The sequence below is a fragment of the Copadichromis virginalis genome, linkage group LG1, assembly GCF_057382275.1.
Source record: "Copadichromis virginalis isolate Kocher_CV1m ecotype Utaka linkage group LG1, C_Virginalis_male_GT1.1, whole genome shotgun sequence".
Lineage (NCBI taxonomy): Eukaryota > Metazoa > Chordata > Actinopteri > Cichliformes > Cichlidae > Copadichromis > Copadichromis virginalis.
Window position 1 is genome coordinate 5,540,291 of NC_140618.1, and position 12,759 is coordinate 5,553,049.

Genomic DNA, 12,759 nt, shown 5'->3' on the forward strand with positions numbered 1-12,759 from the left:
CTGTGTGCTCACGACTTTGGCCTTGAGAGCGATAAGAAGCGATCGCCTCATCCTGCAGGTGGAAGATATCTGCAAGCGAAGAGGCTAGAACACCCAAGGCCGCTTTCCTTTTATGGAGTTGTTTTTCTGCTAAGGCAGCACTTTCCTCACAACCCCCTCCTGTAAGTTTTAGAGAATATATACCCATCCTTACAGCAAATATTAGGAATCTCCTGATGTGAGCTGTGTTGAGAGGTTGTCTCTGTCTCAATAAAAGTTCACTGATTCCCCATCTGCTGCAGGTGTCCGGTTGTCTTCATTCTCCGCCAGCCTGGTTAAGTCAATTCCTCCTTAACATCTAAAAGAACCTATTTAATGAAGGAAGACGGGTTCACTTTGTGTTTAATATTATTCTATTGCTGTTGTTGTTTTTTTTATATCCTTCAATTGGCGTCACGGAACAGGATCCGCTCCAGGCCAAACTGGAACGGGTGGGAGGACATCGGCAGTGGTCTGAGTGAACGGAGTTTGGACAAAAGCTGTGTGCACACAAAAACAAGGTAAGCAGACCTTTTATTTCTGCTATATTGAACATTATAAAAATACTTAGTGTCCAAACTCCTAGTAATTCATAACCAAAATTGTCTGGCTTACTTAAGGCTTGTTGAGAATCAGACAAGTGAATAAGAGATAAGTGAATAAGAAATAAGTGAATAAGTGAATAAAGATAAGAGTGAACTGAGGTCTGACCACGGTTGCAGCCGACGGGTTGCTCTCCGGTGTCGGATAAATACCTCAGTGCAGGTCTGGGACCTTGAAAGGGTTTATTAGTAACGCCTTTCTAAACAAATTAAAAGGTTAAAGGCCTTGAGAATATTTTTTAGTAATATTCTCTAAACTACAGAAGGGTTAGGAAGGCCCAGAGGACTTTATTAGAAAAGATCCTCTAAAACTTAAAAAGGAGAAGTACTGGTTGGAGTCCAAAGGAGGGGTCCCTTTGATCAATAGGAGAAAACGGATCTCTTCTTAAAACCCCGATGATTTTAGTGTTTTAAATGTTTTGATGTTCTGTTTGATATTGGACACACATAAATACACGCTGAATGCTTGCTGTGGAACACTGGGCAGGACAGTTTGGTTCTCCGTGTTCACAGATTACACAATTAAAGGAACTAGGTTCCTCTTTTGGTTAAAATAATACACCACACATAGAATTTTTTTTACACATTTATTACATACATAAGGAGGGTAATGAGTGACTGCAGGTAATGTATGAAGTGTGAATGAGACGTGTGAACAAGGTGACAACCAACTAGCACCCCTATCAGGAAGCTCTAGGCAAGGTTACCCGCCAGACTCCGGTTTGGTAGAAGCTTGGTAACACCTGAAGGGATATTTCAGTGCTGACTCACCTTTAAAGCAGCGCCCCAGCTGTTAGTGCCTAATAGAGACAGAAACCCAGCTGGCCCAAATTCTCCTTTAAAATCAATAAAAGAACACTCCTCCATTGACAGTAAAATGGATGGAGAATTAGATCGAGAAACTAATGATGATGGTTGGGGTCCCGGTGTTATTCTTAGCACATTGGGAGAACAATTAACATGTGTTGAGACAGTCATCAACTCCACACACCAGCCTAAAGAAGCAAAAAAGCAGAAAGAGTCATTGAGGAAAACAGCTGAAAGGTTAATGAAAGAAAAGGGAAAGAACGAGGGGAGTAGTGGTAATTGGGGAATAATTTGGCAGAATAAGGCTATGCAGGCAAAAGAGAAAGAGGAAGAAGCCAACTCAGCAGCAGCAGGTGCAGGTGTGATGAGCGGGGTGAGACACAGAAAGGAAGCAGATAAGCACGCAGGCCGCAAAGTTAAATTTAATCACTGGGTGTGTTTATGGGAAACTGCAAAACCACACATGAAGAAAAATAGGTCTCAGCCACCTCCCTATTCTGCCTCAACTCCTCCCTCAGCAGGCATATATCCGGTACTTAATATCTCTGGTGGAATAATGACTATTGGAGAAGAACCGCCCGTAGCTCCAACTCCCATAGATACCAAGCATTTTTGCCCAGGAAGTTCCTCTCTGTCGGCGACACCCTCAGCTAGTAGTAGAGCCCCCTCTTCCATGTCCCATTGTTCTGGAACCGGATCTGAGGGCCTAACTGACCCATTTGCGAGCGCACCATTTGCGGTTCGAATGAACAGACAGGAACCCACTGAACAACAATTAACTGATCTAGAAGCAGCATTACGCAGCTGCTTAAATGAACATAGGTCAGTGGTCCAGGTGAATAATCGTGTTGCGTCAGCCCCTCTTTCCCGGTCCAACCCCTTTGCCAGCACTCCTGTCGCTGTTAAGGGAGATCTGACCGCTACTGCACAAACTGAGCCTGGCACTTCACCAAATGTCACAGTTAACATGTCTTTGGTGGGCCGTCAGGATCCGGAAACACAGATGAGTTTAGCCCACGTTTTTGCTGACACTGCTACCCCACCAGGCGGGGGAAAAACTGAGGATACTGATGATGAACTCAGTGACCTTAACAATACACCCCCCTCTACCTCTCCCAGTTTAGGATATCAGACTAGATCTAAGGGCCCTGTGCCTCAGCCTCCAGGCATGTTTCCCCTGGTCCAGACTAAAGCACAACGTAGACCAGTGTATCAACCTTATTCATTCGGAGATGTCCAGGCCCTAGTGGACAAACTCCCTGACATAATGGAGGGAGGGAATGCCTGGTTGGCTGGTTTGGATAAATACACAGCTGGACAGGACCTCGCACTGGGAGATTTTAGAGCTATTATAACTAGGTGCACATCCCGATCTCAGGCAGCGGACCTGGAACAAAATGCGGGTACTACCATGCATGAGAACGAGGTGCCACTAATGCAGGCATTGAGGTTTATTGGACCGGCCCTGCGCAAACAATTCCCACCCAAAAATCAAGGCACCTTACAGAAATTTAAATGGGAGGGAAAGCAAAATCCCACCCATTATCTAAATCAGGCTGTTGAAGACTGGGTGAACCATACAGGTCATCACCCCAGTAGGACTTGTTCACAGAGCATGTGGTTTAGAAGGGCGGTGCTGAGGGGCATTCCGGAGTCAGTAAGCCAGAAAATGGAGGATAATCCTGATTTGCAGGACTGTGACTTTGCAATCTGGAAGAAACATTTGATTTTTAATCTTAACAAAGTACAGATTAAGTCTGATGATAAAGCGGAGAGCGTCGAAGATTTACAGTTGCAACTGTTGAAGGTTCAGCTGCAGAAAGCTAAAAACGACCTGGGTGGAAAAGGTGACAAGCCTAAAAAGCAGCTTGTGGCCGCTGCGGCTCCCCCTCCTGGTCCAGTTGCCCCTGATTTGTATCCGAACCCATGGCCAACTGATCCACAGCCCCCCCAGTATGGTGCTTATCACTCCCCGGCCCCTTATGGGCAGAGAGGTTCCCCATTTGGAGGAAACAGAGGTGGTTTCAGGGGAAGGGGTCAGATGGGAGGTGGTAGGGGAGGCCAGATGTATGTTTGTTTCCGGTGTGGACAACCTGGACACTGGGCTAAAGCGTGCCCTTTGAACCCGGCTGCTGGAAGAGGCAGGGGAGCCCGTGGTGGGCCCTATCAGCATCCTGGCCACAGAGGTGGACCTCGTGGTGCTTTAGTTGAAGTGCCCCCGGCCCCACAGATGCCTGTGATGGGGTGGGAGTACTACGAGGGTGGTCCCCAGCTATAGGACACCCCACAGACTGCCCAGGACAGTGAAGGGACAACGGCGGACCCTATGCTGTCCATAACTGTAGATAAAAGAAGAAGCAGCTTTTTAGTGGACACTGGAGCTACGTACTCCACCATTAAGGATGTTGCTCGTGAAAGACTTACTGACAGAGTGATTACAGTGGTGGGCATATCTGGGGAACCTAAAACTCTGCCTTACACCGTGCCCCTACCCACAAAGGTTGGAGATCAGACCTTGTTACACAGCTATGTTTGTTCAAAACAGGCGCCTGTGAATTTACTGGGAAGAGACTTGTTGATTAAATTAGGAGCCACAATACTCTGCTCTTCACAAGGCCTAACTGTGACTCTCCCTACTGGCGTTGTGCTTCCCTGTTCTGATGGGCCAGAGGGAGGTGGTCAGTTTCTGCTGCAACCCTCCTCCTGTTTAGCGGACTCTGCTGACATCTACTGGGCATTATTGGAAGTTGAAACACCTGCTGAACCAGGAGTTTGGACTGCTTTTCAGCAATGGCGGCCGTGGCTCTCACTCCTACATCCTTATGTCCCTCCCCCTGACCCACCTCATGTTACACTGTTTTATGACAGGCATGACACCACCTGGTACCAGCACATGTTCCAAGAGCAGTGTGAGGGGCGGGCTTGGTCTTTGAACATGTCGTGCATTTTTGCGGCACCGGAGGGAGTGGCAGCAGCGGTTACTTTTACAACAGATCAATTACAGTGGTACATGATGTCTGATGAGGCAGCTCCCCATGTGTCACTGGCCTTACATCCTGGACACCAGGCTAAGGAGCTGGGTGGAATGGTTAAACGTTCCCTTGCGGCCACTGACTGGACACCTACAAAACTCCCACAGGTTTTGTTTTCTCCATCTACCAACACATACCAAATTTTAAATGATTGCTTTAATTCCTCAACACTGCAACATAGAGTGGTCAGCGGGTCACATGGCAGAGAACACACAGACCACTGTGATGCTGCGCCTTTACTCGACTCTCTTCCAGATTGTTTGTGGTCCCATGGACCCACAGATGTAGGTTTAGTTGATGTGGAGCCAGTCTCTTTTCAACTGTCATCTGCTACCCCTTTGTGGCAGCCTCAGTACCCACACAGACCGGAGGCTGAGGCTGGGATTGCAGAAACAATTTCTGGTTTGGTCACTGCCGGTGTCCTGGAGCCCTCCTGCTCTAAGTGGAACACGCCCATCCTACCCGTTGAGAAAAAAGGCACGGGGAAGTTCAGAATGGCACATGATTTGAGAAGGATTAATGCCTTACTTGGCACTCCTACTTTGCCTGTGCCTAATCCTTATGTTGCCTTGACCAACCTCCCACCATCTCATGCCTGGTTCACCTGCATTGACTTGGCTAATGCCTTTTTCTGCCTCCCACTTCGTGAGTCACTGCGTGACATTTTCTCATTTACATTTAGAGGCCGACAATGGCGTTACACTCGCTTACCACAGGGATTTGCCCTCTCCCCAGGACTGTTTAATCAGTGTTTGAAAGAACTTTTACAAACCTGCCCACTACCATCTGACTGTATGTTAATACAATATGTGGATGACCTTTTGCTGTCTGCTCCCACGGCTGACATCTGTTTGGAGGCCACCAGAGTGGTACTTCACCACCTGGCCAACACAGGTTTTAAAGTGAGCAAAAACAAACTACAGATTGCAAGAAAACAGGTTTCTTTTCTAGGCCGCATGGTCTCACAGTCCGGTATTTCCTTGTCCCCAGAACACAGGAACTCCATTTTGCACCATCCAAAACCTCTAACTGTAAAAGACATGTTGTCATTTTTGGGCCTGACTGGTTACAGCAGGACCTATGTCCCAGACTATGTTGGCCTTACTTCCCCTTTGCGCGCTTTGGTAAATGAACAAGGCATGAGAAACCTCTCTGCTCCCCTCTCATGGACTACAGAAACAGAACAGGCGTTTATAAAGTTAAAACAACAGCTTTCTGTCGCCTCTGACCTTGCTGTGCCAGATTATGCTTTGCCTTTTCATCTTGATGTTTCTGGAACTGGAACCCATATCAATGGTATCCTGTTCCAGAAAAAAGGGGGAGAGAGAAAAGTGTTGACATATGTAAGCGTAATGCTTGACAACACTGAAAAACGCCACCCACCGTGCACACAACACGTTTCTGGACTTGCAAAAATCATTCAGAAAACAGCACACATAGTGATGAACCACCCACTAAAAATTTTGACATCACACAGTGTGGTGGCCTACGTCTCTTCACAGGCCTTCACACTCACTTCACTCAGGCAGAGACGCCTCAGTACCATTTTGGAAGCACCACACATCACCTACTCACATGAAGGCATAAACATGGCTGATCACATGGGATCAGGGAAACCACATATGTGTGAAGAGGTTGTGCAGGTACAGGAGAAAATCAGGCCAGATTTGCAGGCAGAACCTCTAATGGATGCAGAAAAAGATTGGTTCACAGATGGATGTTGTTTCAGAACTGAAAGTGGAATGTTGAAGGCTGCATGGGCAATAGTGGAACAGACAGACATGAGATGGAAAACAGTGAAGGCAGAGCAGTTGACAGGACAACAGTCTGCACAGAGAGCTGAACTGAGAGCGGTGATTGAAGCCTTAAGGATGGGAAAGGGACAGAAAGTGAATATATACAGTGATTCAGCTTATGCTGTGGGAGCAGTGCATGTGGAGCTCAAGCAGTGGCTAAGAGCTGGTTTTTTGACAGCCAGCGGAAAGCCTATTAAACATGAGATGGAAATGAGGGAATTAGCGGAAGCACTGTTGTTACCTGTTAAGGTGGCAGTGGTAAAATGCAAAGGACACAGTGCCGGATTGGATTTAGTGGCATTAGGTAACAAACAGGCCGACTTAGTAGCTAAGCAGACAGCTGGTTACTTACCCTCCCTGATTATGGTAATGGACCCAGAAGCCACACCCCCTCCAGAAAGACCACCCATACAACTAGGCCTAGCCACAATCAGAGAGTTACAGGACAAAGCCAGCCCCCAGGAAAAATCCTTATGGGTAACAAGAGGGGCCACAAACACAGATGTGTGGCGTGGCCCAGATGGAAGGCCCATTCTACCGCCAGGGGTCAGACAGACAGCAATGGAAGAGGCACATGGAGTGGGGCATGTGGGACCTGCACAAATGATGAGAAACTTAGCTGGCTGGTGGCACCCTTATCTAAAAGACATGACAAAATACATGGTTAAAACCTGTAAGGAGTGCAACCAATTTGGAGTCAAGCCCGCCTTCAAGCCAATAGCAGGGTACTTCCCCATCCCACTTTGCCCAGGGAAAGAAATAATCATTGATTACACAGACATGGTGGACAGAGTAGGTAGTTACAGGTACCTGCTGGTGGCTGTGGATGCATTTTCAGGTTGGCCAGAAGCCTGGCCGACAGCAAGTGAAAACAGTAGAACTGTGGTGAAGTGTCTGATTAATCATTATATACCACAGCATGGGTTTCCCGAGGTCATAAGGTCGGACAATGGTTCACATTTCAGGAACCACGATCTGCAGAGGGTTGAAGCCGCATTAGGTTTGAAACATAAGTTTGGCTCAGTTTACCACCCCCAGTCCCAGGGGAAAGTGGAAAGGATGAATCAAACTCTAAAAACTAAATTGGCTAAAATCTGTGCACAGACCAAATTAGATTGGGTTAAGGCATTGCCTCTTGCATTAATGTCCATAAGATGCTCAGTAAATCAAACCTCTGGTTACACTCCATTTGAGTTGGAGCATGGCAGGCCTTTTCCTGGCCCCTCCTCTCGCCTGTTAATGTCGGATGAAGCTGATTCAGACCTCGATCCGAGGACATATTATAACATGCTCCGCAGTTTTGTTGCCCAGTATTCCTCACAGGTCGCTGAAAGAAACCAGCAAGAGCTGAAAGAGGCGGCTACACCTGGAATGGACTACGTCCTCCTGAAAGTCACAAAGAGAAAGTGGGCTGAGCCTCGCTGGACAGGCCCTTACCGCATAACAGAGCGGACCTCCCACGCTGTCAGGCTCGAAGGTAAAGGTGACACCTGGTTTCATTACACACAGTGCGCTGCTGCCACCGAACCAGGAAGAACCTTGAGAGAGGTGCAGAAGGACCTGTCAGAAGGAGCTGCAACAGCATCACCAACCACTTGAGGGAGCCAAAACTCAACCTACAAGCCGGCTGGTTACAAAAGGGGGTGTTCTTCATACTGAACTAAACATTTTCTTTATTTTTAACATCTTTTATGACTTTGCTTTTATATTGGCTTGAGTTTTTAAGATTTACATTTTACATTGCAATAGTTTTAACCGCTGAAAGCTCATTTAAAGTTGTGTCACTGATACTTTTTGTTACTCTTTAACTCCTAGAACACGCCCTTGGCGAGGTGGGGGGAACTGGACCACCTTTCTCTGCCCCATCATCCTCTATTAGACGACATCCAAGTTAAGTAAACATGTCTTGGCCCTTTCCCCCTGAAATGACAGGCAGGCAAAGATGTTGCGTCTTTGTTTGCTTCCTGGCCCTGGGTCTCATTCCCATTGGCATAATCCTGATCTGTGAAGGGCCCCCGACACTTCTGACACCTTCAAGTTCAAAAGCTTCGCCCCCTTCTGACAGTCCCAATCTGACAAATGTAGCCCCTAGGGTCTTGCCCACCACTTCCTCTCCAGTTTTGCCCACGCCCGATCCAGTTAGAAAGAAACGAGACACGGTTACCTCCTGTACCCCAAGTACGACTAGAATGATTACTCTCTGTGTCCCCAACAATAAAAGTTGGGTAGTTGAAATAGATTTCGCTAGCTTCCCAGTCACTCCCGTCACCAAAGACCAAGGGGGGGATCTTTTTAACCTTGCAGTACATCTCTCCTCCTCAGTGTGGTATATAACCCTGGGAGGTTGGCATCAGTGGAAGTGGTCCAGTTTAGTGTCAGAAACGGACCTCGATTGGTCCAAGCACTCTAGGGGTCAGGCTTTGCACTGGAGAAACCAAAATATGCTCAGAATAGCAAAAAAACCGGATCTTTCAGGCTTAATTTTTACCCTAAAGGATCTGGCCTTGACCTCCTGTCAACAATTTATACTTGCCCCTTGGACTGATCGCACCGCCCTGTATTGGCAAATGGAAATATGCCCTAGCGTTGGTGCAGTTCCAAGCTCTGTAGTTAAAGATGATAACCCCACCTTTAATGGCCCTCCGGTGACATATACAAACGGGGGGAGAAACGGCCGAATACGCATTGTAGACACAAATAAAATGTCTAAAGATGACCTCTTCCAAATTCTAACCGGTATTTCTGGAGCAACAAACAACTGGTTACTACTAGCTGAACAAGCTGCTGACAAGACGGCTTCCGACTGCATAGTTTGTATGGGAGCCCGCCCCACTTTAAGAGTTGTACCGGCGCCAGTCAATAGTGCATGCCTCCTGCATCTTATGAACAATACAAAACGAGGTCATTGCTCATATCTGGAAAACCACTTTCCTAAAACTCAACGCTCGGTCTCTAATAAACCACCTTTCTTTTCTTCAGATGTAGCTGTGAACAATTTCACTTGTATTAACCTGACTGGCAATGCAGTAAAACTAGGTAGCTTGAACTCTTCTTGGTGCACTGAGATGACGGTTATGAAACCAAACTTCCGACCTACGGCTAGGGCTGATTTGTGGTGGTGATGTGGCAAAAACAAGTTATATGATGGTTTCCCTCGGGATGCGTCAGGTCTTTGCGCTCTCATAACTCTTATTTTACCTGTTTTAGTCACTCCAGTAGATCTCTCTATAGAAGTACACGAAGTTGGCCTCCCATCCTCCTCTGAACGCCGCTCTAAACGTTCTCTAATCCCAGGTTCAGCTCATAATCCAACCTATATTGATGCTGTAGGTATACCCCGTGGGGTCCCCGATGAATATAAACTGCGAGACCAGGTTAAAGCAGGATGGGCCTCGATACTTTGGATGGTTGAAATAAATGCGAATGTAGACAGAATTAACTACATTCACTTTAATGTGCAACTGTTGGCTAATTACACTCGAGATGGTTTTGAAGCTGTGCATGCACAGTTATCTGCCACTTCCTTAATGGCTTTCCAAAACAGGGTCGCAACGGATTTTCTCCTCGCAGAAAGAGGCGGAGTCTGCAGCCTTTTTGGTCAGGAGTGCTGTACCTATATCCCCAATAACACAGCTCCTGATGGTTCCCTCACTAAAGCTATTACTGGTCTCACAGCTCTTACTGTTAAAATGAAGGAACACTCGGGCGTTGATACTGCCATGTGGGACTCTTGGCTTAACATGTTTGGCAAATATAAGGCCCTTGTAGCTTCCATCCTAGTTTCCATCTCAGTTTTTGTTGCTATCCTAGTCACCTGCGGTTGCTGTTGTATTCCATGCATTCGATCCCTCTTCCAGAGACTGATTGTTACAGCTCTCACTCCTGAGGATAAGGATCTCGCCCGGCAGATGCCTTTATTGGCTAGTCAACTTCCCACCTCCTCGCCAACGGATGATGAAAACTCTGATCGTGAGGGTGACGACCATTATCGTCTTTCTCTTGTTTAAATGCTTCTAGAATGGTTGTTTCTCTGTGGTGTTTTGTATTAGACTTGTTATTAATTGTCTCCCTCACCCACTTCCTCTTGAAGGATATATCTGGTTGAACTGTGTCTGGTCGGGTTGTGAGGGTTAAGCGCTGTTCTCAGGGTCTCCGGACTTAAGCCTGAGCGAATGTGTACTCCCACCACTGGATATAAATTGTTTTTTTCCACACCCCTTCCTCACGTTTTACCATATTCACTTTTGAATGTCCTTAGCAGTTACCGTTCTGGGTTTATTTTACGATTGATTTATTCTTTCACATTTTCACGTTTATATCTCTCATTATTATAGTATACTCTGCACTCTCCACATTTTTATCATTACTTATGCTTTTTGGTTGCTGAGTTACAGGAACTGTTAATTTTGTGTCACTACCCTGGTTGCACTGACTCGTTGTATCCTTTTGTGCAGGACAGCTGTTACTGCTTTCGTCGGGAACCGAGACTGCTTGCAGCCGACCCCTGGGCAGGGTGGTGCCTGGACTCTTTTCTCCTCATCTGCAATGACAGATAAAGACAAATGATAAGACCCGAGGAGTTTTTCGAGCCAGGCTTCGACACGTCTCTGTGTTCCTTTGAATGTTACTTATTTTTGTGTGTTGACCCATTTAAGATGGGTCAAAAGGGGGATTTGAAGAAAATATAATCTGATCAAACATTATTCAGCTTTAAATATTGTTCAGCTTTAAAGTTACTGTGCAACTGTGTGCTCACGACTTTGGCCTTGAGAGCGATAAGAAGCGATCGCCTCATCCTGCAGGTGGAAGATATCTGCAAGCGAAGAGGCTAGAACACCCAAGGCCGCTTTCCTTTTATGGAGTTGTTTTTCTGCTAAGGCAGCACTTTCCTCACAACCCCCTCCTGTAAGTTTTAGAGAATATATACCCATCCTTACAGCAAATATTAGGAATCTCCTGATGTGAGCTGTGTTGAGAGGTTGTCTCTGTCTCAATAAAAGTTCACTGATTCCCCATCTGCTGCAGGTGTCCGGTTGTCTTCATTCTCCGCCAGCCTGGTTAAGTCAATTCCTCCTTAACATCTAAAAGAACCTATTTAATGAAGGAAGACGGGTTCACTTTGTGTTTAATATTATTCTATTGCTGTTGTTGTTTTTTTTATATCCTTCAAGGGTGAGGCGTGGGAGTCTGTCCGTCTCAAACCTGCAATAGAAAGTGTTTAACTCGTTGGCCAGGTATTTGTTTGCTTCAATAGTGGGTGGGGGGCGTCTGTAGCTGGTGATTTCCTGCAGGCCCCTCCACACTGACGCTGGGTCGTTGGCTGAGAGCCGTTCTTCCAGCTTCTGGGAGTAGATGCTTTTAGCTGCTTTGATCTCCTTGGTCAGTGTGTTCCTGGCTTGCTTGTACAGGGCCCTGTCACCACTTCTGTAGGCGTCCTCCTTGGCCTTACAAAGATGTTGGAGTTTAGGAGTGAACCATGGTTTATTATTGTTGTATGTGCAAAAGGTCTTTGTTGGCACACACACGTCTTCACAGAATCAAACGTCATTGTCTATTGTTCTATTATACTGCCGTACATGACATGCTGTGAGAAAGTGTGGGGAAACACATATAAAACACACACCCATTCAATATACACTCTGCAAAAAAGAGCAATAAGGATAATAAATAAAGCTACTTCAAGAAAACCATCAAATCCACTTTTTATCAAATTAAATATTCTCAAATTTAAAGATTTGGTTGACCTCAGAACTGCACAAATAATGTACAAAGCAGCAAATAAATCTTTGCCCCACAACATTCAGAACTTGTTCCAAATAAGACCAAATACTCATGACCTGAGAGGAATCCTTGTGTTCAGCAAGCCAGTAGTAAGGACAAATGTAAAATATCACAGCATTACAGTCAGAGGAGCTCGTGTGTGCGACACTTCTACACATGAAATCAAGAAAAGTACATCAATAAAAAAATTCACATGATTTTTCAAAAATAATAAATTGCATGAATATAGGAAATCTTCCTCTCAGTGACTGAGTTGTCTCGTTGTGTCCTCATTTTTATAGATCAAGGACAGAGAACCCCAGGCTTAAGTGTTCATTAAGGTGTTTTTCACAGAGATATAAAATAAGCTCAGAGATTAAGCGAGTGTTAAACACTGCGTGCTTCGTTTATGTAAAAATGTAGTTTGTTGTTGTTTTGGTTTACGTGCAGAAAATGGTTTTATTTGTGTATGTTCAATGTGTTAGACTTGTACATAGTTAAACATATATGGATCAAATAATGTTGAATTCTGAATCTGGATTTGTAAGCAATGAAATTTGAAATAAGGGGGTAGGAACAGGAAAAGTGTAAACTTCATCCTACTCATTTTCGAGCACACAAATTCTGTAGACATAGACATATACATGAAAACCTGATGATTTTTAAGTGTTGTTTTTGTTCTCTTGTTATTTCAATTATATTTGCGTATTTGAAATAAAAATCTATCTATCTATCTATCTATCT

The 12,759-nt window shown here is 45.6% G+C and overlaps 2 protein-coding genes across 2 annotated transcripts; both read left to right on the forward strand.

The window, feature by feature from the left end:
- Nucleotides 1–475: 475 nt before the first annotated feature.
- On the forward strand, nucleotides 476–11,005 carry LOC146718210 (uncharacterized). The gene is made up of 2 exons (XM_085435645.1): nucleotides 476–539; nucleotides 8,071–11,005. Exon 2 carries the CDS (start codon nucleotides 8,157–8,159, stop codon nucleotides 9,375–9,377), a length of 1,221 nt encoding a protein of 406 aa, XP_085291771.1. The 5' UTR covers nucleotides 476–539; nucleotides 8,071–8,156; the 3' UTR covers nucleotides 9,378–11,005.
- LOC146718211 (uncharacterized) lies at nucleotides 533–3,705 on the forward strand. Its single transcript, XM_085435522.1, has one exon. The coding sequence runs from the start codon at nucleotides 1,498–1,500 to the stop codon at nucleotides 3,703–3,705; it is 2,208 nt and encodes a 735-aa protein (XP_085291648.1). The 5' UTR covers nucleotides 533–1,497.
- Nucleotides 11,006–12,759: the final 1,754 nt, after the last annotated feature.

What these genes read in the sequence shown, in the direction of transcription:
- LOC146718211 (XM_085435522.1), top strand. Translation starts at nt 1,498, where the DNA reads ATGGATGGAGAATTAGATCGAGAAACTAATGATGATGGTTGGGGTCCC.
- LOC146718210 (XM_085435645.1), top strand. Translation starts at nt 8,157, where the DNA reads ATGTCTTGGCCCTTTCCCCCTGAAATGACAGGCAGGCAAAGATGTTGC.